The sequence below is a fragment of the Panthera leo genome, chromosome B2 (genome assembly GCF_018350215.1).
Source record: "Panthera leo isolate Ple1 chromosome B2, P.leo_Ple1_pat1.1, whole genome shotgun sequence".
NCBI lineage: Eukaryota > Metazoa > Chordata > Mammalia > Carnivora > Felidae > Panthera > Panthera leo.
Window position 1 is genome coordinate 141,639,795 of NC_056683.1, and position 22,341 is coordinate 141,662,135.

At 40.8% G+C, this 22,341-nt stretch overlaps 1 protein-coding gene across 6 annotated transcripts in view; it reads right to left on the minus strand.

Moving 5' to 3' along the window:
* The window catches only part of SERAC1 (serine active site containing 1), a 74,476-nt gene that overhangs the window by 25,836 nt on the left and 26,299 nt on the right, over positions 1-22,341 (minus strand). For all 6 annotated transcript variants that reach the window (XM_042940169.1, XM_042940170.1, XM_042940171.1 and 3 more), the window contains 4 exons: positions 22,022-22,143; positions 20,757-20,885; positions 9,204-9,317; positions 7,039-7,201 (listed from right to left, as the gene is read on the minus strand). In XM_042940169.1, coding sequence (XP_042796103.1) covers positions 7,039-7,201; positions 9,204-9,317; positions 20,757-20,885; positions 22,022-22,143 — 528 coding nt within the window. The remainder of the gene's footprint in view (positions 1-7,038; positions 7,202-9,203; positions 9,318-20,756; positions 20,886-22,021; positions 22,144-22,341) is intronic.

Sequence of the window (22,341 nt, forward strand, 5' to 3'; positions counted from 1 at the left end):
GAGCAGTTTTCACACACCTTCACCAGCAGTGGATATTACCAACATCTTTTTAACTTTTGTAAATCTGGATGGTAAAAAACTACAGATCTGTGGGGTACCTGGGTGGTGCAGCTGGTTAAGTGCCCAACTCTTTATTTCAACCCAGGTCATGATCTCACAGTGTGTGGGACTGAACCCCACATTGGGCTCTGTGTTGACAGTGTGGAGCCTGCTTGGGATTCTCTCTCTCCCTTTCTCTCTCTGCCTATCCACCATCGCAGGCACTCTCTCTCTCTGAAATAAACTTAAAAAGAAGTTACAGACCTGATACTATTAAGATTTACAGGGGCGCCTGGGTGGCTCAGTCGATTGAGCGACTGACTTCGGCTCAGGTCATGATCTCACGGTTTGTGAATTCAAGCCCCGCGTCGGGCTCTGTGCTGACAGCTCAGAGCCTGGAGCCTGCTTCTGACTCTGTGTCTCCCTCTCTCTCTGCCCCTTCCCCACTCATGCTCTGTCTCTCTCTGTCTCAGAAATAAACAACAGGGGCGCCTGGGTGGCTCAGTCGGTTGAGCGTCCGACTTCAGCTCAGGTCACGATCTTGCAGTCCATGAGTTCGAGCCCCGCATCAGGCTCTGGGCTGATGGCCCAGAGCCTGGAGCCTGCTTCCGATTCTGTGTCTCCCTCCCTCTCTGCCCCTCCCCCGTTCATGCTCTGTCTCTCTCTGTCTCAAAAATAAATAAATGTTAAAAAAAATTTAAAAAAAAAGAAATAAACAACAAAAAAAAGATTTACGCACACACACGCGCGAACAGGTAAAGCTACAGGTACCTCAAGAAAAAATAAAACAGGGTAGGGCAGCAGAATTCAAACTGAAATATTCAGAAATAATGGGAGCTGAGCAAAAAGTAATACAGATAATTCTTTGAAAGGTTTAGACATAAAATGGAAGAGTAGAAGAGAGGCTGAAAAACAAGGGGGATGTGGTACTGAGACTAGTTTGTCACATTACCCCCTAAAGTGTGTTGATTGGAAGGCTCCTGTTGAGAGGGAGCTGCTGACCACATAGACGAGAAAGGCTAGCAATTCCTGAGACAGTGAAAGGAGCCAGAAGCCAGGCACAGTTAGAGGTCTCCTAAGAGATGTCCCTTCTCCTATTTTCAAGAGCAGAAAAGGAGAAGGTGGGTTTGGTTTTGGTAGTGGGAAACGGAGGGAACACTCCTTTCAGGGTTTCAGCAGTCTCACGGAAGTAGGAGAGGTCCTCTGCCAAGAGGGATAGAGCATATGAACGGGCTGAGGAAGGTGGAGGGGACTTAAATAGGTATTGCTAAGCATATTAAGGCCTGCTGAGCGATACTGAAGATGACGACCCATCTGCCATGAGTCTATGCTCAGCCACAGAAGCAGCGGACAGTAGGCTTTATCTAGTGTTGGGGTCTTGAGCAAGGGTGTGCTGAAAGAAGGGGAGGGGAGTTCCGGGGCATTGAAGAGTGTGTGACGGAAATGACAGACCACGGAGCATGGATATGCTGGCTCAGGAGTGAGGTGAAGAAGAAAGAGGACTGACGGGCTGGGAGAAAATAAAGGGGTCAGGGAGATAGACTCCTGGAGAGAAGAAAAACAGGCCCTGTGGCAGCAGGTGCAAACACAGGCTTGAACGAGAGGAAGTAGTGCTCAGAAGTGAGTCACTGACTTGTTAAGTGCAGCGGTTTCAGGCAATGACAAGGACAAGATGTGGCACAGGAACAGAGTGCTAGACAATCAGGAGCAGAGAAGGAAGTCGACAGAGATGAGAAGGACAAGGGACTGAGAGACCAAGGCATTTAGTGGACTGTCCAGTACAAGTTGACATCACCAGAGAGGACTGAGGACTTGGGGTAGAGCCAAGTGTCAGTTATGGGAAGAGTGTGGGTTTGTTTTTTTAATAAAATACTGATTTGATCAAGGCTCTATACCATTAAAGAAACTGAAGATAAGTCAATGGAAATCATCCAAAGTAAGACACAGAGAGGAAAAAAAAATATCTGAAAAGAAATCAACAGATTCCCAATGACCTGTGGAACAGAATCAAGAGGTCTCATATATATACTGAGGGCCCAAAAGGAGAATAGACCAAAAAGGGACAAAAAATATATATATATTTTAAGATGCACTGGTTGGAAATTTTCCAAATCTGATCAAAAACATCAACCCACAGATTCAGTCAGCTCAGTGGAAGCATAAATATAAAAAAGGAACCAAGCACTTCAGAGTCAAACTGCTAAAAACCAAACATAAAAACTTCAAAGCCAGAGAAAAAACGACAAGTTACATACAGGAGAATGAAAATGGGAATGAGAGACTTCTCATCAGACAGTGGTAGTTAGGAGAGAATGGAATGACATTTTTAAAGTGCTGACAGAAAAAATAACATACTGCCAACAAATAATTCTTTATCCATGGAAAATCTCTTTCCTGGGATAATAAAATAGAGGCGAAGTAAAAGACTTTCAGAAAATGAAAGGTGAGAGAACTTGTCCAGCACACCCTGGTCTTTAGGCTGTAGGGAAATTGTATCAGATGTAAATGTAGGAAAAGAAGGAAGAGAGCTGACTACTATAAATGTGTAAATAAACAAAAATCACTTTCTTTTTTTCTTCTAGTCTTTGACTCTTAAAAAATAACAACAATGTATCACAAAGTCTATAACATAATGGAGGAGTAAAATATATTAAGACAATACCAGAAAGGATGGCAAGAGGTGGGAAGTGAACTATACTGTTGTAAGAATCTCGCACTATAGATAAAGTGGTATCATATTAATTCAAGACAGACTGTGATAAGGATACCATCAAGTAAAAAAACACACAAATAATAATATACAAAAAGCAGAAACAGGAGAAAGAACAGAATGTAAAAGATATTCAAGTAACCCAAAAAAGTCCGTAAACAAGAAAAAAAGGAAACAATACTCATAAATACATTAGAGGTAACGAGACAAAACACCCCTATTAAAAAAGATCAAGCCGGATTTAAAAAAGGATGCACCTCTATGCTGTCTATAAAAGATGTACTTACTTTTAAAGTCACAGAGAGATGCCTGGGTGGCTCAGTCAGTTGAGTGGCCGACTTCAGCTCAGGTCATGATCTCAGGGTTTGTGAGTTCGAGCCCCTCACTGGGCTCTGTGCTGACAGTTCAGAGCCTGGAGCTTGCTTCAGATTCTATGTCTCCCTTGCTCTCTGCCCCTCCCCCACTCACACTCTGTCTCTCTCTCTCGCTCAAAAATAAACATTTGAAATATTAAAAAAAAATAAAGTCACAGAAAAATGAACGCAAAAGAAGGGGAAAAGGAAAAGATAAAAGATAGGGCTGCAAACAGCAAGCATAGGAAAAAGCCAGAGTGATCATCTGGGAAATGAAAATCAAAACCACAATGAGGTATCACCTCATACCAGTCAGAATGGCTAGAATCAAAAAGACAAGAAATAACAAGCATTGGTGAGGACGTGGGGGAAAAAAGGAACCTTCATGTACTGTTGGTGGGAATGTAAACTGATGCAGCCACTGTTGAAAACAATATGGAGGTTACTAAAAAATTAAAAACAAAAATACCATATAACCCTTTAATTCCACTACTGGGTACTTATCCAAATAAAATGAAAAAACTAATTCAAAAAAATACAGGCACCCTTGTTTACTACAGCATTATTTACAATAGCCAAGATACGGAAAAAACCAGAATACATCAGCAGGTAAATGGATAAAGAAGAAGGGGTGTGTGTGTGTGTGTGTGTGTGTGTGTGTGTGTGTGTGTGTATGTGTGTATGTGTGTGTGTGATCGACTATCACTCAGCCATAAAAAAGAATGAGATCTTTCCATTTGTGATATCATAAATAGACCTAGAGAGTATTATGTTAAGCGAAATAATAGTCAGAAAGTGAAACACAAATACCATATGTTTCACTTATATGTGAAATCTAAAAACCAAAAACCAAAAACTCTCATAAAAACAGACCCATAAATACAGAAAACAAACTAGCAGTTGCCGGACGAGAGAAGGGTGGGGGGATGAGCAAAATACATGAAGGAGATGAAGAAGTAAAAACTTCCAGGTATAAAATAAATCAGTCACAGGGACAAAAAGAACAGCATAGGAAATATGGCCAATGACATTATAATAATGTTGTATGGTAACAGATGATAACTACACTTACAATGGTGAGCACTGTGTAATGTATAAAATTGTAGAATCACTATGTTGTACACCTGAAACTAACATAACACTGTATGTCAACTATACTTCAATAACAAAATTTTTTAATTGTTCTTGGTTTGAGAGAGAGAGAGAGAGAGAGCATGTGCGAGCAGGAGAGAGGGGCAGAGAGGGAGAGAATCTCTTGTGGGGCTCGATCCCACAACCCTGGGATCATGACCTGAGCCAAAATCAAGAGACAGATGCTCAACCAAATGAGCCATCCAGGCACCCCAATAACAAAATTTTTTTTAAAAAGAAAAAGCCATTGTGGCTATTTTGATACCAGGTAAGGTAGACTTAAGGAAAAGGAGTGTCACCAGTGGTAGAGACATCACTTAATAATAAAAAATGAATAATTTGCTAGGAAGAAAAACCTGGTAGAACTACAAGGAAAACAGACATTCACAATTACAGTTCAACACATCTCTCAGTAATTCACTGAGAACGAGACCAAGCTCAATGAAGATCCAGAGAAGATTTGAGCAATGCTATGGTTTCATTGTTACATACAGAACACTTCGCCAACAACTACAAAACACTCATTCTTTCCAAGCGCACACAGAACATGCATCACGACAGACCACAAAACAGGCTATCAAATAAGTCTCAGTAAACTTCCAAAGACTAAACTCTTACAGGGTATGTTCTCTGAACACATGGACTATTAAATGAGAAATCACGGACATATGATATCTAGAAAACCCTTAATACTTATAAAGTATGCAGCACATTTTTAAGTAACCCATGAGACAAAGCAAAAAATCACAAGAAAAAGTAGAAAATATTTCAAACTGAATAATGATGAAAATACAGTATATTCAAAATTTGAGGGATCCATCTAAAACAAGTTAGAGGAAATTTACAGCTTTAAATACTCGTATTAAAAAATAATTGTAGTGATTTGAAAACATGTCTTCAAATGCTTTGACACTATTGTCCATCAAGAGGTCATGAGTCTAAACCCCTTCCAGAGCCCTTCCTCTTGAATATGAGCTAGACTTAGTGAGTAGGTCAGAAATTACTCCCAATGCTTGCTTTATAAGAGGCAAAAAAGAGCGTATGCCTGGTCCTCTCTTGAGACGTTTGCTGTTGAAACCTAGCCATCATGCTTTAAGAAACCCCAAGCTGCACGGAGAGGCGCATGTAGGAAGGAGCCAATGTCCCCAGCCCCAGCTGGGCTCCTACCTGACAGCCAGTACCAGTATGCAAGCCACGTGAGGGACAATCATGAAAGTGTACCCTCCATCCCGCAGCCGAGCTGCCCCAGTTAGTGCTGCATGAAGCCACAGAGGCTGGCCCAAGTTTCAGATTCACAAGGAAAATATAGGACCACTATTTTAACCAATGAATTTTGTGTTTGATACACAGTAATAGATGTCTGAAACAAGAAGAGGTTAAAATTAGGATCTAAGTTTCTACCTTAAGCACCTAAAAAAGTGGAGCAAATAAAGCCCATAGGAAGTGGTTCTTTATAGAAAAAGTTTGCTGATCCCAAATGAGACTTCATCAAATTAAAAACTTTTATTGATCAAAACACTCTTAAATGTAAACAAACAAAAAAAGTAGAGACTGACACAAGAAAAAACGTAAACTCAGTCTCTAACAACTATGAGCATATGCACGTATATGTGCACATATGAATGCATACTTGTGTGTGTCCTGATATTTACCACCTTGCTTTTTCCACTGAAAGAGCCAAGAAGCGAAGACACTCCAGGAACAATAAGCACACCGAGCACCCAGATCCTGGCCTCTAAAAATCAATCTGCACTGAGATCAATCTGCACTTCTCCTCAGAGGAAGGAGCCTGGAACATCTTGTTATTCAGACAGTAATAAGGAATGCCTCCCCAGACGAGGTGGGCATATTGCCAGGACACAGGGAGCCGGTTTGTCGGGCTCCCACTGACCAAAACCGAAACAATCTGGCATCTAATGTTAAGTACAGGAATAAGTTATAAACCATTAAAAAAAACAACAACCAGGAATCCATGTGCCCATACTGATGGGGAGGGAGAGAGCGAGAGAGGGAGGGACAAGAGGGAAGAAAGGGAGACAGATGGAAGGAGAGAGAAGGAAGGGCTCTTGCTTACAGGGAAATGCCAAATGCTGAAAAGTACACGGGGAGGGCGTGCTGCAGTTAGAAAATCATCATTTTGCAACCATCATGATGAAGACTGGATCAGGCAGGGGAGTTCAGGAGATGAGGAGCTGGATATCTGCATGGTCCTAAGTATCTCCCCACAGTCAGTTGATTAGTTGCAAGGGGGAAAATCACTAATTATACTGAGTACACGTACTCTGGGTCAACCAAATCCTATCAAAGGTGATGTAGACCATTAGATGGTCGTCAAGGCAAAAACTGCCCTCCTCTGACTGTCCGCACACCGATGATCTCAGGCGTGTAGTACACAAGTCCCAAGCAATTCCATGCCCCTACTAAAACGATATGCTCTAAAGACCCATAACTAACCCTAAGCGAAGTGTTAAGTCTATTAAAAGATTAATGTATGGTGGGGCGCCTGGGTGGCTCAGTCAGTTAAGCGTCTGACTTTGGCTCAGGTCATGATCTCACGGCTCGTGAGTTTGAGCCCCTCGGCAGGCTCTGCCAGCACAGAGCCCGGAGCCTGCTGTGGATTCTGTGTCTCCCTCCCTCTCTGCCCCACCCCTGCTCGTGCTCGGTCTCTCAAAAATAAACATTAAATAAATAAATAAATAAATAAATAAATAAATAAATAAATAAATAAAACGATTAACGTATCATGAGGGGTGGAGGTGGGAACAAAGGATCGGATCCAAAATACTCAGTATATAACGGTGTTACCTGAGTGAACTATAGTAGAATGAAGATGTTCATTCAAAGCCATGTTTCCAATGATACGCATTATATTTCTCTGTATTTTGGGACAATCCTTGTGAAGTTGGTACAGCCTCTGAAGTAGTTGCAAGCCTCCATTTGCTTCAATTTCATCACAGTGTGTGGGTATCTAGCACGATAAATTAATGAAAGCTCACCGTATGTTGCACAAATTCACTAGCGAGGTGACACAACACGCTGACGGCACAGCTAGGGGCTCCTGCTCAAGGACAGAGACCCAGAGAGACCACCCAAAACTCTCCTCGCAGCTCACTTAAATAAATAAGCAAATTCCTATCTATGCGGGAGGTGCTTCAAAATCACTGAAAAAAATTAAGGCACATCTCACCAGGGCTTCTGAAATGTTTACTCTTACTCTGCGTAGCTCTTGGTGGGATGTAACTTGACAATGTCATTATTATAGAACTGTTTCAATTTTTTTATCTTAATTTTTTTAATGTTTATTTTTGAGAGAGAGAGAGAGAGAGCGAGAGCAGGAGAGGGGCAGAGAGAGAGAGGGAGAAACAGAATCCAAAGCAGGCTCCAGGCTCCAGGTTCCAAGAACCACGAGATCATGACCTGAGCCGGTCAGACACTTAACTAACTGAGGCACCCCAGCACCCCTAGAATGGTTTCAATTTACAGTGATACTTTGACTGGCTTGAAATTACCTTAAAAAAATTCTCTAACCGAGAAACCTGCCACCTGATAATGGGAAGAAAAACCCCATTCAAGTGGCAGCTTTTGCTTCTGCAAACAAGAACTCCCAGAGAATGGCACCATGTGCCGCCCTGCACACCAGCCCACACAAGTCCACAGGTCTGGGGCTCTCCCAAAACTCAGGAGTCAGAAACATTTTTTAAAGAGAAAGATCAAATGATAAAAATAAAAAGGAAAGAAAGGGGATATGAATTTTTAATAGAGAAAAGGGATAAAATACAGCCAAAGGAAATACGTAATATTATGGAAAGGCAACAGTATTGACCAACAAGCCCTCACAGTGTGCCGAGGTCACCGGCATGGCCTTGGCCTCTTGCCATCACTAGCTGTACTCACTGACATGATGCTGTGTCCTGTATATGCAACAATTTTCATTCTCTAAATTTTTACTGAATTTGATCACATTTTAAGTGCATTTAAAAGTATGCCCTTTAGACCTATGTCAGTGAGATAATGTAATAAAGGTATTCCACACACTGTACTTTCTACTGAAGACAGATCTAATGCTTCAGAAACTGATCATAAGCTACCAAACCTCTAGCATTATTTTCCCATGTGCCCTTCTGAGCTACAACACTAATACCTCTGCTTTGTACGCAATTCCTAACTCCACTGGTGGGAACTAAAGATGACCAGAGACCACTATGCTCCTGAGCCGTGTCTAATGGTCCTCAAAATTAAACTGGAAAGTTTAAAATCTCTAGAATGGAGTTTCTCACTTTGCGGGATGAACTACTTCCAGCAGCCTCACCAGCGATGCCCGTTACAAACACAAACTCCCGGACACCAGCCCACAACTACTAAGTTGAAGCCGCTAGAGGTGACCAGGAAATGTGCGCTTTCAAACATGCTTCCTGAGTGGTTTTTATGCATTCATGTTTGAGCATCACGAAGTCTGTTGCTCTTTTCTTTTAAAATCAAACTATGATCATGACAGAAAAGTTGTCATACATGCCAAAAAACTTAAAAACCACTAATATAAGCTCTGTTTAAAATTCAAGAGTATGGCCATCCAAATATTTACCTTTTTTCTATATTGGCTTCTTTGGCAGATGTTTTACTGGAAATTAACTACCTGGTAATATTATTTATAAAAAAGATCTGAGAAAGGTAGCATAAGATAGCGTAATTCAAAGTTCAACGCCATATTTAAACAATGGGTTGCTTTCTTTATGTGCAATTAAGATTAAATCCATTTTCAGAAATACTTGGCAAAAGGAAATACATGTATCGGTGCTAAGTCATGATCATCAATTCTACAACTAAATGGGGAAAAAAGAAAATTTTTAAATAAGCAAAAAGCTTCTTTTCTTTTATAAAAAATGAGGATTATTTCGCTTGAATGAACCATGATGTACAATTTTTTTATTGCGATCATAAAAAGTAAACCACATTTTGAAAATGCAGGTTACCTCAGAATGTTTTACCAAAGCTTCTAAACAGAACATTTCCACCGTAGCTGAAGGAACTTCTCCAAAACTTTCAGCATAAGGAAGTCCATTTCCTCCAAAACACCATAAGCCACCCTGAAAGATAATTAAAATGTTTACTGAGAAGAGTGACTCATATTTTTTGTTTGACACACACACACACACACACACACGAAAAAATCCCTGTATTATACACAACCTATTTTGGAAGCTGAAAGGGAGCTAGTTATGCAAGTTGTTGCTTACTAGAACAGAAAACATAAGGGATCATTTCTAGAGGAGGAGATCTTTGCATCTTCCTTACTTCTTCCTTCTGTGTCCTCTTCTCTCAAAGTATGAAGACTGACACACAATTCTTTACCAAGTAAGAAAAGCCTAGGGTTGACCATAATGTTCTACTGTCAGATGATGGTAGTGGAGTCTACCTGAAGTCTATTAATCAAAATAATAAAAAAGAGAAAAGGCATTGCTGGAAAAATATAAAATGAAGACAAACAATGACAATGATCAGAGAACTTTTAACTCTTCCTAAACTGAAATTCAAGATCATATGGAAGAATAAACAGAAGGGTTAGGAAAACCAGAAGACAGAAGAGGAGTGTGCATTAGCCCTAATAGCAAAATATAAGAATAAACTGGGAAAAGAAAATTTCAACTATCATCACAGGTCAAACGCTAATGTCACTAGTATGCAATAATCCCCTACAAATCAGTGGCAAAAACATCAACAATGCTATGGAGGAATGAGCAACAGTCATAAGCAGAAAGTTCCTAGGAAAGGAAATCTACGAAACAACGCCCAACACAACTTATAATGAGAGGCATGTGTGGCAACACTCATGAGAAAGGATAGTTTTCATCTATCAGAGGGGTGGGGGAGCGGGCATTCCCATCACCCTGCAACTTTTATGGAGGACAACTGAAGGACAGCTGTCTAAATTACAAGCGCCCGTGCCCTTCAACAATCCAACCTAGAGAGACACACATAGGCAGAGTAACACAGGTACAGGTTTGTTCACGGTGACAGTCTTTGTAAGCACTACCTACTCCCATCAGCAGAGGGCTGGTTAAGTAATGATGGTACCATTGTACAATGGAATGCTATGATAATATAAAAATTTGGGGGGCACCTGAGTGGCTAAGCTGGTTAACCGTCTGACTTCAGCTCAGGTCATGATCTCATGGCTCATGAGTTCGAGTCGCACGTCAGGCTCTCTCGGCTGTCAGCTCAGAGCCTGCTTCAGATCCTTTGCCCCCCATCCCTTCTGCCCCTCCCTCTCTTTCTCTTTCAAAAATAAAATAAACGTTAAAAAAAAGAATATAAAAATTCTTGAGTCTCCTCGTATACTGGCATATACCAATCTCCAAGATGAACCCATAAGTGAGAAAAAGAAAGGGCAGAAGAATGTGTACTGTATGCTATAATATGTGTAAAGAATATGTGTAACTGTGAACGGGTGTGCGTGTGTGTGCATGTGCGTGCATGTGCACTGGGTGAGGGAGACAGAAGGGATGAAAAGAAGACATTACTGCATCTCCTTTGAAGTGCTTTGTATCTGCACGAGGGGCCATAACTGTGTGCATACAGGCCACCTGCTGGCAAAAGAACTCAACTACAAGGTAATGTTTTTCAAAAATGTATATAGAAAGCCCAGTGTTTCCTACAGGAAATATAATCCGTAAGTTTCTCCATTTTGAGTTAATTTATAGGGCTCATGGCTCAGTAAACCCAGTAAATATTCAAAATGTTTGATCATTCTATAATTCTTACTCATGCCCTCCTCTCTTGATGTCACATTCTGTTTTTCCAAGTTTAAACATGCTTAGATCTCAAACGTTTATGCTACTTAAGTAGAGGCCTGGCAAGGGACTAATTCATTGAGAGTCATTCTCTCCTCTAGCAGGAATAAGGGTAAACAGTGAACTGGTGGGCTTTGGGGGATGGGGAACTTTTCTTAAAAGATTTACCACCACAACCTGCCTCCCCCAAATCCTTCTCCCTACCACACACCCCCAAATCACCTGACCTCTTTCTAAGCTAAATGCTCCAAGTAAATAAAAAAGGAAAAAAATTACCTAGGATTTTACGTTTCTCTTGATCATTTTCTAAGTGGGAAATAAAAATACAGTTCCAATTCCAACCTCATTAGCAAAGCTTCTAAGTTATTTATGAACTGGCAGATTGTGTGGCAGTTAAAAACACAAGAAAAAGGAATAAAAAAAAGGTATAAACTCGTGGTGTGAGCATATGGAATATATTCTAATTCTTAACATGAAAATAAACATACGTAGGTTACTGCTGCTTTATCACTAGATTAAGACAGAGCAAGTTTACATAAATTCGTAAAAATTTAAGAAATGCCACACATCAAATTCTGTAAGTGCAACCAAAAAACAATTTCTTAAGAATGAAAGAAATGCAGAGGAAAAGAAAGAGAGTGACAATGTTAAAAATAAAGGGTAAGGTATAAAAATCAAAAGGCAAGTAACAAAGCAGAAGAGGGATGTCAACTAATAAAGTTACTAAAGAATTTACATCCATATTCTATATTAGTCATAAGTGTAACAAAGAATTTTATGTATCATTTTGTAAATATCATACTCAATTTGAGACACAACATTACTCTGGATTAACGTGGTATTTTTCAAATGTATCTCAACAAATTTATAATGGCCAAATGATTTCATACATAATAGATACCTTGTTACCATATAACCTATGCTCCTTTTAAATTTTTTTTTTTTTCAACATTTTTTATTTTATTTTTGGGACAGAGAGAGACAGAGCATGAACGGGGGAGGGGCAGAGAGAGAGGGAGACACAGAATCAGAAACAGGCTCCAGGCTCCGAGCCATCAGCCCAGAGCCTGACGCGGGGCTCGAACTCACGGACCGCGAGATCGTGACCTGGCTGAAGTCGGACGCTTAACCGACTGCGCCACCCAGGCGCCCCACCTATGCTCCTTTTAAACAATATCCTTATAGTTATCTACACTTTTGTCTGCCATGCAAAAATACTTTGACTCATAACAGAAATATACCAGCTGTTATTTAAGCATATATAAATTCGTGCACAGCTGGCTCCCTTAGCAATGTCATAATTCATTCATCCATTATTCCATAAATATTTTGTGAGAACATATTGTGTGGGAAGCACTGTATTTGGTACTAGGGACATTATTATTGACCACTGGAAGGGAGTAAGACAATTAAATAAGCAAACAGATAAATATACAGCATAATTACACAATGGGATAAATGCTACGAAGGGCGATAAATGCACTAAACATTTGAGATGGAGAGGAAGGTCTCTCTGAGGAGCTGACAAGCTGAAGGATGAAAAAGTGGCCATATGACACGCTGGTGGCAGAGAATCCCAGGCAGAGAGAACTCAAGCAGGTAGCGAGTTTAAGGAACGGAGAGTGAGGGCCAGCGTGGCTGGAATACAGTGAGCGTGAGGGAGAACGAGCAGGAGGGCAGGGACGGTCAGAAAGGTAGTAGTGAAGAGACAGATGTAGGCAAGCTGCCAAGAGATGTGACATCTGAAAACAAAAGGAGAGTAGGCAGATCACTGCCAGGATGGGTGGAGAGCAGGGGGACAGAGAGTCTTGCTACTGCTTCTTATTGTGGGACCCTCTGTTTTAAAGTGTGTAAAAGCTAATCCCTGGCATTTCTGCATAAAAACTGACAACCTCAGAACTCTGCAATTTATGCGAACTAACTGGGCTTAGAAATGGTGTGTTTAGGGGCACCGGGGTGGCTCCGTCGGTTAAGTGTCCAACTCTTGATCTCGGCTCAGGTAGTGAGTGATCTCATGGTTTGTGAGATGGAACCCCGTGTTGGGCTCTGAGCCGACTGCACAGAGCCTGCTTGGGATTCTCTCTCTCCCTCATTCTCTGCCCCTCCTCAGCTGGCACTGTCTGTCTGTCTCTCTAAATCAAAAAATAAACAAACAAACTTTAAAAAAAAAGAGAAACGGTGCATTCATTCTAAAGCATAAGTTGCAGACCCAGGGTCATTCTTAAGGGCCTGGAGTAGACAGAATTCAGGGTCGGTAGAGTGTATGCTTGGACGAGAAAAAGTTACATCTTTATCTTCCCGACATCTAACAGAAATTTGTAAACACAGACAATAAACCATAGTAATGGTAACAATCTGTGTGACTGTCGGCAATAGAGAGTACAGATATTTTCGTATTACATCTCATTTGTGGTAGTGCTCTGAGGGAAAGAGAGAGAATCCCAAGCTGTCTCTACACTGTCGGTGCAGAGCTCGACGCAGGGCTTGGTCTCATGCTCGTGAGATCATGACCTAAGCCAATACCAAGAGCTGGATGTTTAACCAACTGAGCCACCCAGGCACCCCAAAAGTTAAAGTGTTTTAAAAATAAACTTCAACTTTCCCATTTTACGGGTCTCTTCCTGTTGTTTAATGCATGAACAAGAAATACATGATACCAAAATTATTTTTGGTAACAGTATCCCATATAATTGGTTTCTTTTATAATCCTGTGTATTGAGTTTTATGCATCTACAAACAAGTTCACAGACTTTACTAAATCACCAAAGGGGTCCATGGCGATTAACAAAGGTGAAGAAGCCATGCCCTGGAACCCAGCAGCTGTGTGGGACACCTGCCGAGGCTGCGTTACCTCAGTGAGGAGGCAGTTTCGTATAGAAGCAGCGTACTGTCCCTTGAAGGGTGCTTAGAGACTGCCACAAGGCAGGTCTGACAGATCTCTAAAAACCAGATGGACACCTCTCCTATCTCTTCACTCCCAACTTCTTGGCAAGTAAAAAATCGGAGAAGCCTGACTAGACAGGGGTAGTGGGAGGAGAATAACTGAGATGGAGTTGCTTACTGGTCTGATGAGATAGAGCTTCAGAAATGAAATTAAATATTTTTTCAACGTTAAATTAATTAAAGAAGTACAACTTTTTGGTTAGGTTTATTCCTAGGGATCTCACTGTTTTTGTTGTAAATGTAAATGGGACTGATTCCTTAATTTCTCTTTCTGCTACTTCATTATTGGTGTATAGAAATGCAGCAGATTTGGGGCGCCTGGGTGGCTTAGTTGGTTAAGCGTCTGACTTCAGCTCAGGTCATTATCTCACGGTTTGTGAGTTTGATCCCCATGTCGGGCTCTGTGCCGACAGCTCAGAGCCTGGAGCCTGTTTTGGATTCTATGTCTCCCTCTCTCTCTGCTCCTTCCCCACTCATGCATGCGCTCTCTCTCCCACTCTCAAAAATAAACATTAAAAAAAAAAAAGGACTGCAACAGATTTCTGTATGTTGATTTTGTATCCTGTGACTTTACTGAATCCGTGTATCAGTCCTAGCCACTTTTTGGTGGAGTCTTTTGGGTTTTCTACATAGAGTATGTCTTCTGCAAGTAGTAATTTTACTTCTTCCTTGCCAAACAAACTTAACCAAAGAGGTGAAAGACCTGTACTCTGAAAACTATAAAACACTGATGAAAAAAACTGAAGAGCTCACAAAGAAAGTGAAAGACATTCCATGCTCGTGGATCAGAAGAACGTTGTTAATATGTCTATACTACCGAAAGCAATCTACACACCTAATGCAATCACTATCAAAATGCCAACAGTATTTTTCACATAGTTAGAACAAGCAACCCTTAAATTTGTATGGAACCACAAAAGACCTCAAATAACCAAAGCAACCTTGAAAAGGCAAAGCAAAGCAACACAAAACCAGAGGCATCAAAATTCCGGACTTCAAGTTACATTACAAAGCTGAAGTAATCAAAACAGCATGGTATTGGAACAAAAACAGACACGTAAACCAATGGAACAGAATAGGGAACCCAGAAATGAACCCACAACTATATGGACAGCAAATCATCGACAAAGCAGGAAAGAATATCCAATGGGAAAAGGGCAGTCTCTTCAACAACTGGTGCTGGGAACACTGGACAGCAACATGCAGAAGAATGAAAGCGAACCACTTTTTTACACCATACACACAAAAAAATTCAAAATGGATGAAAGACCTAAGTGTGAGATATAAAACCATTAAGATCCCAGAGGAGAATACAGGCAGTAACCTCTTTGACATCAGCTGTAGCAACTTCTTACTAGATATGTCTGCTGAAGCAAGGGAAATAAAAACAAAAATAAGCCATCAGGACTTCATTAAAATAAAAAGCTTCTATATAGCAAAGGAATCAATAAAACTAAAAGGCAACCTATGGAATGGGAGAAGATATTTGCAAATGACATATCTGATAAAAGGTTAGTGTCCAAAACATATAAAGAACTTATCAAACTCAACACCCAAAAACCAAATAATCCAATTTAAAAATGGGCAAAAGACACAAATAGACATTTTTCCAAAAACATCCAGATGGCCACTGAAAAGATGATACATGAAAAGATGCTCAACATCAAAACTACAATGAGATATCGCTTCACACCTGTCAGAATGACTAAACTCAACAACACAAGAAACAACAGGTGTTGGTGAGGATGTGGAGAAGGAGAAACCCTCCTGCATTGTTGGTGGGAATGCAAATTGGTGCAGCCAATGTGGAAGCTAGTATGGAGGCTCCTCAAAAAATTAAAAATAAAACTATCCTACAATCTAGCAATTGCACTAGTAGGTATTCACCCAAGGAATCCAAAAATACTAATGCAAAGGGATACATGCACCCCCATGTGTACAGCAGCATTATCTACAATAGCCAAATTATGGAAACAGACCAAATGCCCATCAACTAATCAATGGATAAAGACAATGTGGTGTGTGTATATATACACATATATACACACATACATAAATACGCATATACATGTGTGTATGTACAACGGAATATTACTCATCCATCAAAAAGAACGAAATCTTCCCATTTACAACAACAGGGATGGAGCTAGAGAGTATAATGCTCAGCAAAATAAAGTCAGAGAAAGACAAATACCACCCATGTGTGGTATTTAAAAACCAACACAAACACGCAGAGGAGGGTAAAAAAGAAAGAAAGGCAAACCAAGAAACAGACTCTTCACTAGAGGACACACTGGTGGTTACGGAGGGGAGGTGGGTGGGGGGCTGGGGGAGTAGGTGAGGGGGATTAAGGAGGGCGCTTGCTGTGATGAGCACCTGTGAGGTATGCAGGTGCTGAATCACTACACTGTACACCTGAAACTAGTATTCTGCGGTATGTTAACTAATGTTGCTCTGTATGGTAACTAACTGGAATTTAAATAAAAACTCTTTAAAAAAAGTGTTCAGAGGACAGGGAGGCAAATCGAGGTGAAAGCAGCACCTCCCAAATGAAAAATCAAAAGTACTTCATTAATCACAAAGCATTCATTTTTTTTTTTAAGTACCAAAACAATTTCTTTTTGAAATTTCTACTGAAAGGATAGATCTATGTGTGCATGTAGTCTGCCCAGCAGAACGAAATGTTTTGAGTAAATATCAGTTTCATCATTTCCACTGTGATCTATGATACCTAAATATACTGATTGGAATAGAGTCAAGTCAATGCAGTTAAAAGGTCACAGGAATTACTTTTTCAGACATCACTTTGTTTAGGGGAAGATTTTGTTTAAAATAAGCCAACTGAGGGGCACCAGGCTGGCTCAGTTGGTGCAGCATGTGATTCTTGATCTCGGGGTTGTGAGTTCGAGCCCCAAGTTGGGTGTGGATATTACTCAAAAATAAAATCTTTAAAAAAAGAAAATAAAATAAGCTGAGATGGAGGGGGGGCATCTCAGATGGCAGGAAACCTACATCATCTCCAGGGTTGTAAATATCAAAGAACACATACACACAGTATATGTTAATTATGAACGCGCATAGGTATACACACACAAAGTCCTAGGGTCTTTGAACTGCTGGCCAAGGCCATGGCTTCTGGGCAGAAAGGAGGTGGCATAGTACATCAAACTACTTTCTCTCTCTTGACTTAGCAAAATGTTAAAAAATGCTATAGAAGGTGAAAGAACACTATAGAAGTTAGGATGATGTTAACTCAATAGTAATAAGCAAAAGAAAATCTATTGTGCTGAAAAAGAACATCAGGCCAGGTACCAGGAGCTCTGGCATGGGGACGAGGAGAGGAGTGACGATAGTGGGGACAGAGGTCAGTGGGACACCTGTGGCAGAGAGCAGGGAGGCACATCCACCCCATTGTGCTTACTACCTTACTGATAACAGTCTGGTCCTGGCAAAGCTCAAGCTATCAGAAGCTGGACAAGACCTGCTGAAAGTGAGGCTGTGCTCCCTGCCTCCCAGATGAAAAGGGAAGCCTGAGAACAGAGAAGGGTCCAGATAAGGAATTACTCAGAGTGAGAGGTGCATGGTCTTCAGGACACCAGCAGCACAAGCAACAAAAGACAAAAAACACACAAATTGGACTTCATCACCATTAAAAATGTTTGTGCTGCAAAAGACACTATCAGGAAAGTGAAAATACACAGTTTGGGAGAAATATTTGAAAATAATTTTTATCCAAAATATACAAAGAATTTTTAGAATAAAAAGACAAGTAACCCAATTAAAATATTAGGCAAAGGATTTAAACAGATATTTCTCCAAAAAAAAGTATATAAATAACTAATAAGCACATAGAAAGGTGCTCAACATCATTAATCATTAGGGAAATGCAAATCAAAACCAGAATAAAGATGTCACTTCACACATAATGAGATGGCTGTAATAAAAAACATAGGTGGGGCACCTGAGTGGCTCAGTAGCTTAAGTGACCGTCCAACTTCAGTTCAGGTCATGATCTCGCAGTTTGTGAGTTTGAACCCCACGTCAGACCCTGTGCTGACCGCTCAGAACCTGGAGCCTGCTTCGGATTCTGTGTGTGTCTCTCTCTCTGCCCCTCCCCGACTCACACTCACGCACGCGCTCTCTCACTCTAATAAATAAACATTAAACAAATTTAAAAAAAAAAAAGATGGGTTACAAGTGTCGGCAAGTATGTGGAGAAATTAAAACCCTCATAACACTGCTGGTGGAAATGAGAAATTATGCAGCCACTGTGGAAAATGGTTTGAAAGTTCCTCAGAGTTAAACAAAGAGTTACCATATGGACCCAGGAACTCCACTCCTAGGTAGACACCCAAAAGAATTAAAACCGTATGCCCACACAAAAACTTGCACACAGATACTCATAGCAGCATTATTCATGATAGCCAAAAAGCGGAAACAACCTAAATATCTATCAGCTGAGGAATGGATAAACGAAATGGGAGTCTATCCATACAATGGAACGTTATTAGCCACAAAAAGGAAAGAAGTACTGATACATGCTACAACGTGGATGAACTTTCAAAAGTCAAACACAAAAGGTGACACATTGGTAACATACTAGATGGTACCCCTTATGTGAAATGTCCAGAACAGGCAAATTCAGAGAGAATGGGAGTACATTAGTGGCTGGGGCAAGGGGCAATAGAGAGCGACTGCCAATGGGCTCAGACTGCCCTCAGGTGGATCAGAGTTGGGAGTCTGTTTAGGCTACTACCCTCAGGACACCACGCTCTGATTCACTTGGATGAAGCCTCTATTGCGCACGCCAGTTATTTACATCCAGTGAACGGGCCCACAGCTAAAGCAGTGGGAGGAGGGGATGCAGGGGGAGAGAACATAAACCCTTCAATGAAAATGGCTTTTCATGTGCGAGGCAGTCTTACTCCAAAGGTGTGGGGTGCCCTGCGGAGCACGTGGAGAGCTCCGAGGAGATGGCACGCACAGCTGAGCCCACCGATCGCCACTACGCAAACTTTACACCCTACTGTCCCTTTCCTGTCAACTTCCTTACCATTCCAAGGGGCAGCCACTCTGATAAACAATGGCCAGTCCATGCCCTGATCATAAGAAGGGCTGAGACTCGACACGTATGGGAAGCCATTTGGAAGGCTTAATGCAGGAACATGAGTGGATCGAATTCATGTTTTTGTAAAAATCACTCTGGCTGATGTGAAAGCGCAGAACTGGGGAGACAGGTAAGGAGCCTGCTGTGGAGTCTGAGATGATGGAGATGTGATAAGGAAGCTTTCTGGATCCAGCAAGATGGCGAACTTGGCTTCTAAGTGAATCCCTCCCACTACAAACATGTAGAAATGTCTGATGAAATGCAATACAAAACTATTTTAAAACATAGCCAAGTTCTAAAGAAAATGGGAAGAAGAAAGAAAGCAGAACCTCTGCGAGAACTGAAGATGGAACTTGCAGCAGAAGTGGGAAGCACAGGACTGCCGAGGTAAGATGCCTGCAGGCTCCTCGGATGGGATTTTCCTCGTTCAGTGCAAGTGATGTGGTTTTGGATGTCACATTCAGTGGGAACTAGATCTGGGATCCCTTTAGAAAGGCAGAGCCCTGAAAAGTTTGCCTCCTCCAAGAGAGCCTAAAAACTCTACTCACCAGCCTATGGAAGCCTGTTTCTGTTTGGGGCTTTGGATGAGAAATTAACCCCAACACTAAGCCCTCTACAGATGTATCTGAATTTATACTTCCTATGTGCCACAGGAATCCCAAACCGGGGAATTCATATCAAACTAGTCCAGTGACAGTGAACCTCCTGGGGTATCCAACAGGGGCAAACACAAAAACTGCCCTGCGGGGACAGATTTACAATCCAGGGTGCTTGGGACTCACACAGAAAATGATCCATTCAGCTAAAGACAAGCTCACGGTAAAAACACATGACCCATATTAATCCACAATCCAACATAAGAGTTGATGCCACCACAGACAGGAATTAACACCTCAATGAACTTAAAATAATAGGAGAAAGAGATTCTAAAATTATTTAAAAAATGAAAGCAAGAACAGAAGTCAAGATGAAAGAACAGGACAGTCTGAGAAAGAGATGACGGTGGCCAGGAGAAGGTGGCTACACTGCAGACAGTGAGACAAATGGACTCAAGCTACATGTGAAGGGACAGCTTTCAGGAACCACGGACTGGCTGAACACGGAAGGAACGAATCAACAAGAATTCCTAGCCATTAGCTTAAGCAACGACCTGTATGCTGCCCCATTTACTGAAATGGAAGTAGAGGAGGAAGAGTTTAGTGGAGATGGTGGGCTGAACGTGCTGAGTTTGGGACTTGGATTAGACATCCAAACAAAGACATCAAGCAGGAAGTTGAATATTCAAATCCAGAGCCTGAGTTAGAACATAAGAGTAGAGAAATCACTTTAGGCATTAGGAGCAGATAGGTGATATTTAAAACCTTGTAAATTACTATCTATTTATTCTTTAAGATTTAACTTCAGAGGCACCTCCATGAAGGCTTAAACGACCTCTTAAGCACAGTGAAAGGCTCTGGAAGTAACCTGTATCTCTCTTACACACTCTGGGACTTTGTTTATTTACATGTCTCCCCACCATCTCTAATACCTGGCCCAGTGCCTGGAATACAACCAGGAGTCACCATGTTTATTCTGTTCCTGATGGATGACTCTTCTAGGGTTCTGAATGCTGGCCCCTGGCACAGGATCCTAGAAAGGGTGGGTGGGCACTCCAAAATATTTACTCAATGAATAAATGAGCTAACCTTCTGAGCAGCTAGACTTTGACTGCTTTCACTCAGAGCCAAAGATGTGAAATACTGGATACACTCATCTAGCTCCGTTTGAGGTAAAGAAGCCAGCAACTGTCTGAGCTCTTCTTCAATGCAAGTATCCTGGAATAAAAAGAGAAACAATGCCCCATAGTTAAGCTCAACAACAGAGTACAACAAAAGTACCCAAAGAATCAAAACAGAACAAAAGAGCAGAGATAAATTGGTGCTTTTAGTCTTGAAATGCCATCACCCACCCAGGTAAATGAGCATCACTTAACTTTGAGTTCTGGACTTCCGTGTCTGCTACCTCAGTCCAAAAACTGCACAGTTTAGCTCTCGATTTAAAATGGACTGTTATACTCTTTCTTCTTCTATTATGTTCTTGCTTCTAAAATCCAGAACTCATTAGTCATTTTCTCTAATAACTTACATCTAGCATATTCATTTTTCTAATTTTCAACAACTGATTGCAAGTTTTCTGATTTTCATTTTCTAGGAAGGCCTAGAAAAGCTGCTCAAGAAGCACACTCTAATACCTATTAGTGGTTAGTATTTAACAACTATGAGGAGTACCACATTGATATCTACATGTAGTGGTTAGTAAATATCTATGCAAAGTGATACATTAGTATCTACATGTGGTGGTTTTCCAGGGGCTGTTTTGAGCCCCAGGAAACATTTAGCAATATCTTCAGTTTTGGTTGTTACAGCTTTGGGGATGCGACTGGCATCCAATGAGTAGATGCCAGGGATGCAGCTAGACACCCTATAATGTACAGAACAATCTTCAACAACAAAGAATTATTCATCTCAAAATGTTAGGAGTGTTGAGGCTGAGAAAAACTGATCTATAGCAATATTAGAACAAGTGACCAACTCATCGATGTTAATAGGCTATGAAGTTACCGTCTGGTGTATAGAGGCTTCCAATACCCAAAAGGGAAAATAACACAAGAGAAACAACATCTCCTGATAAACCAGGAAATCTTGGTATAGAAACTACAATTTCAGGTTTATATCTAGTTCACCTGCTTGTGAAAAGTAGACAACAAACTGGTGGGTTTTTGTTTTTTTTTTTCAAACTACTTTTTTTTTTTTGTTTTTTTTTTTTGTTTGTTTGTTTGTTTTGTTTGTTTTTGGTTTTTTTTTGTTTTTTTTTTTCAAACTACTTTTTGAAAGGTTACTCTGCACCCTTCAGAGTGAAGATGTGATATGTTAATTTCTTTTTCACTCACTGGATTATTTTATTTACTTACTTCATTTAAAGATGGCAAAGGAGGTGGTGGCAGGAAAAAACGAAGATCACTCTCTTTGCTTCGTGCCAAACCGATAAGAGTTCTCAGATCACAGGCTTGAGCAATTATCCTATACTGGTAATCTATTGTAAACGTATGTTGTTAGCACCCAAGTTGGCTTATAGCTGTTTCAAGAATTAAATAAACAATTTAATTTTTAAACTACAAGTTTATGATTCAAAATTTCCCAAGTCTCTGTTCACAATGTCAACTGCCTTTACAATACCAGTAAGCCAGATGTCCAACATTTCCAGGACTGATCTCACAATTCTCCTCAACAT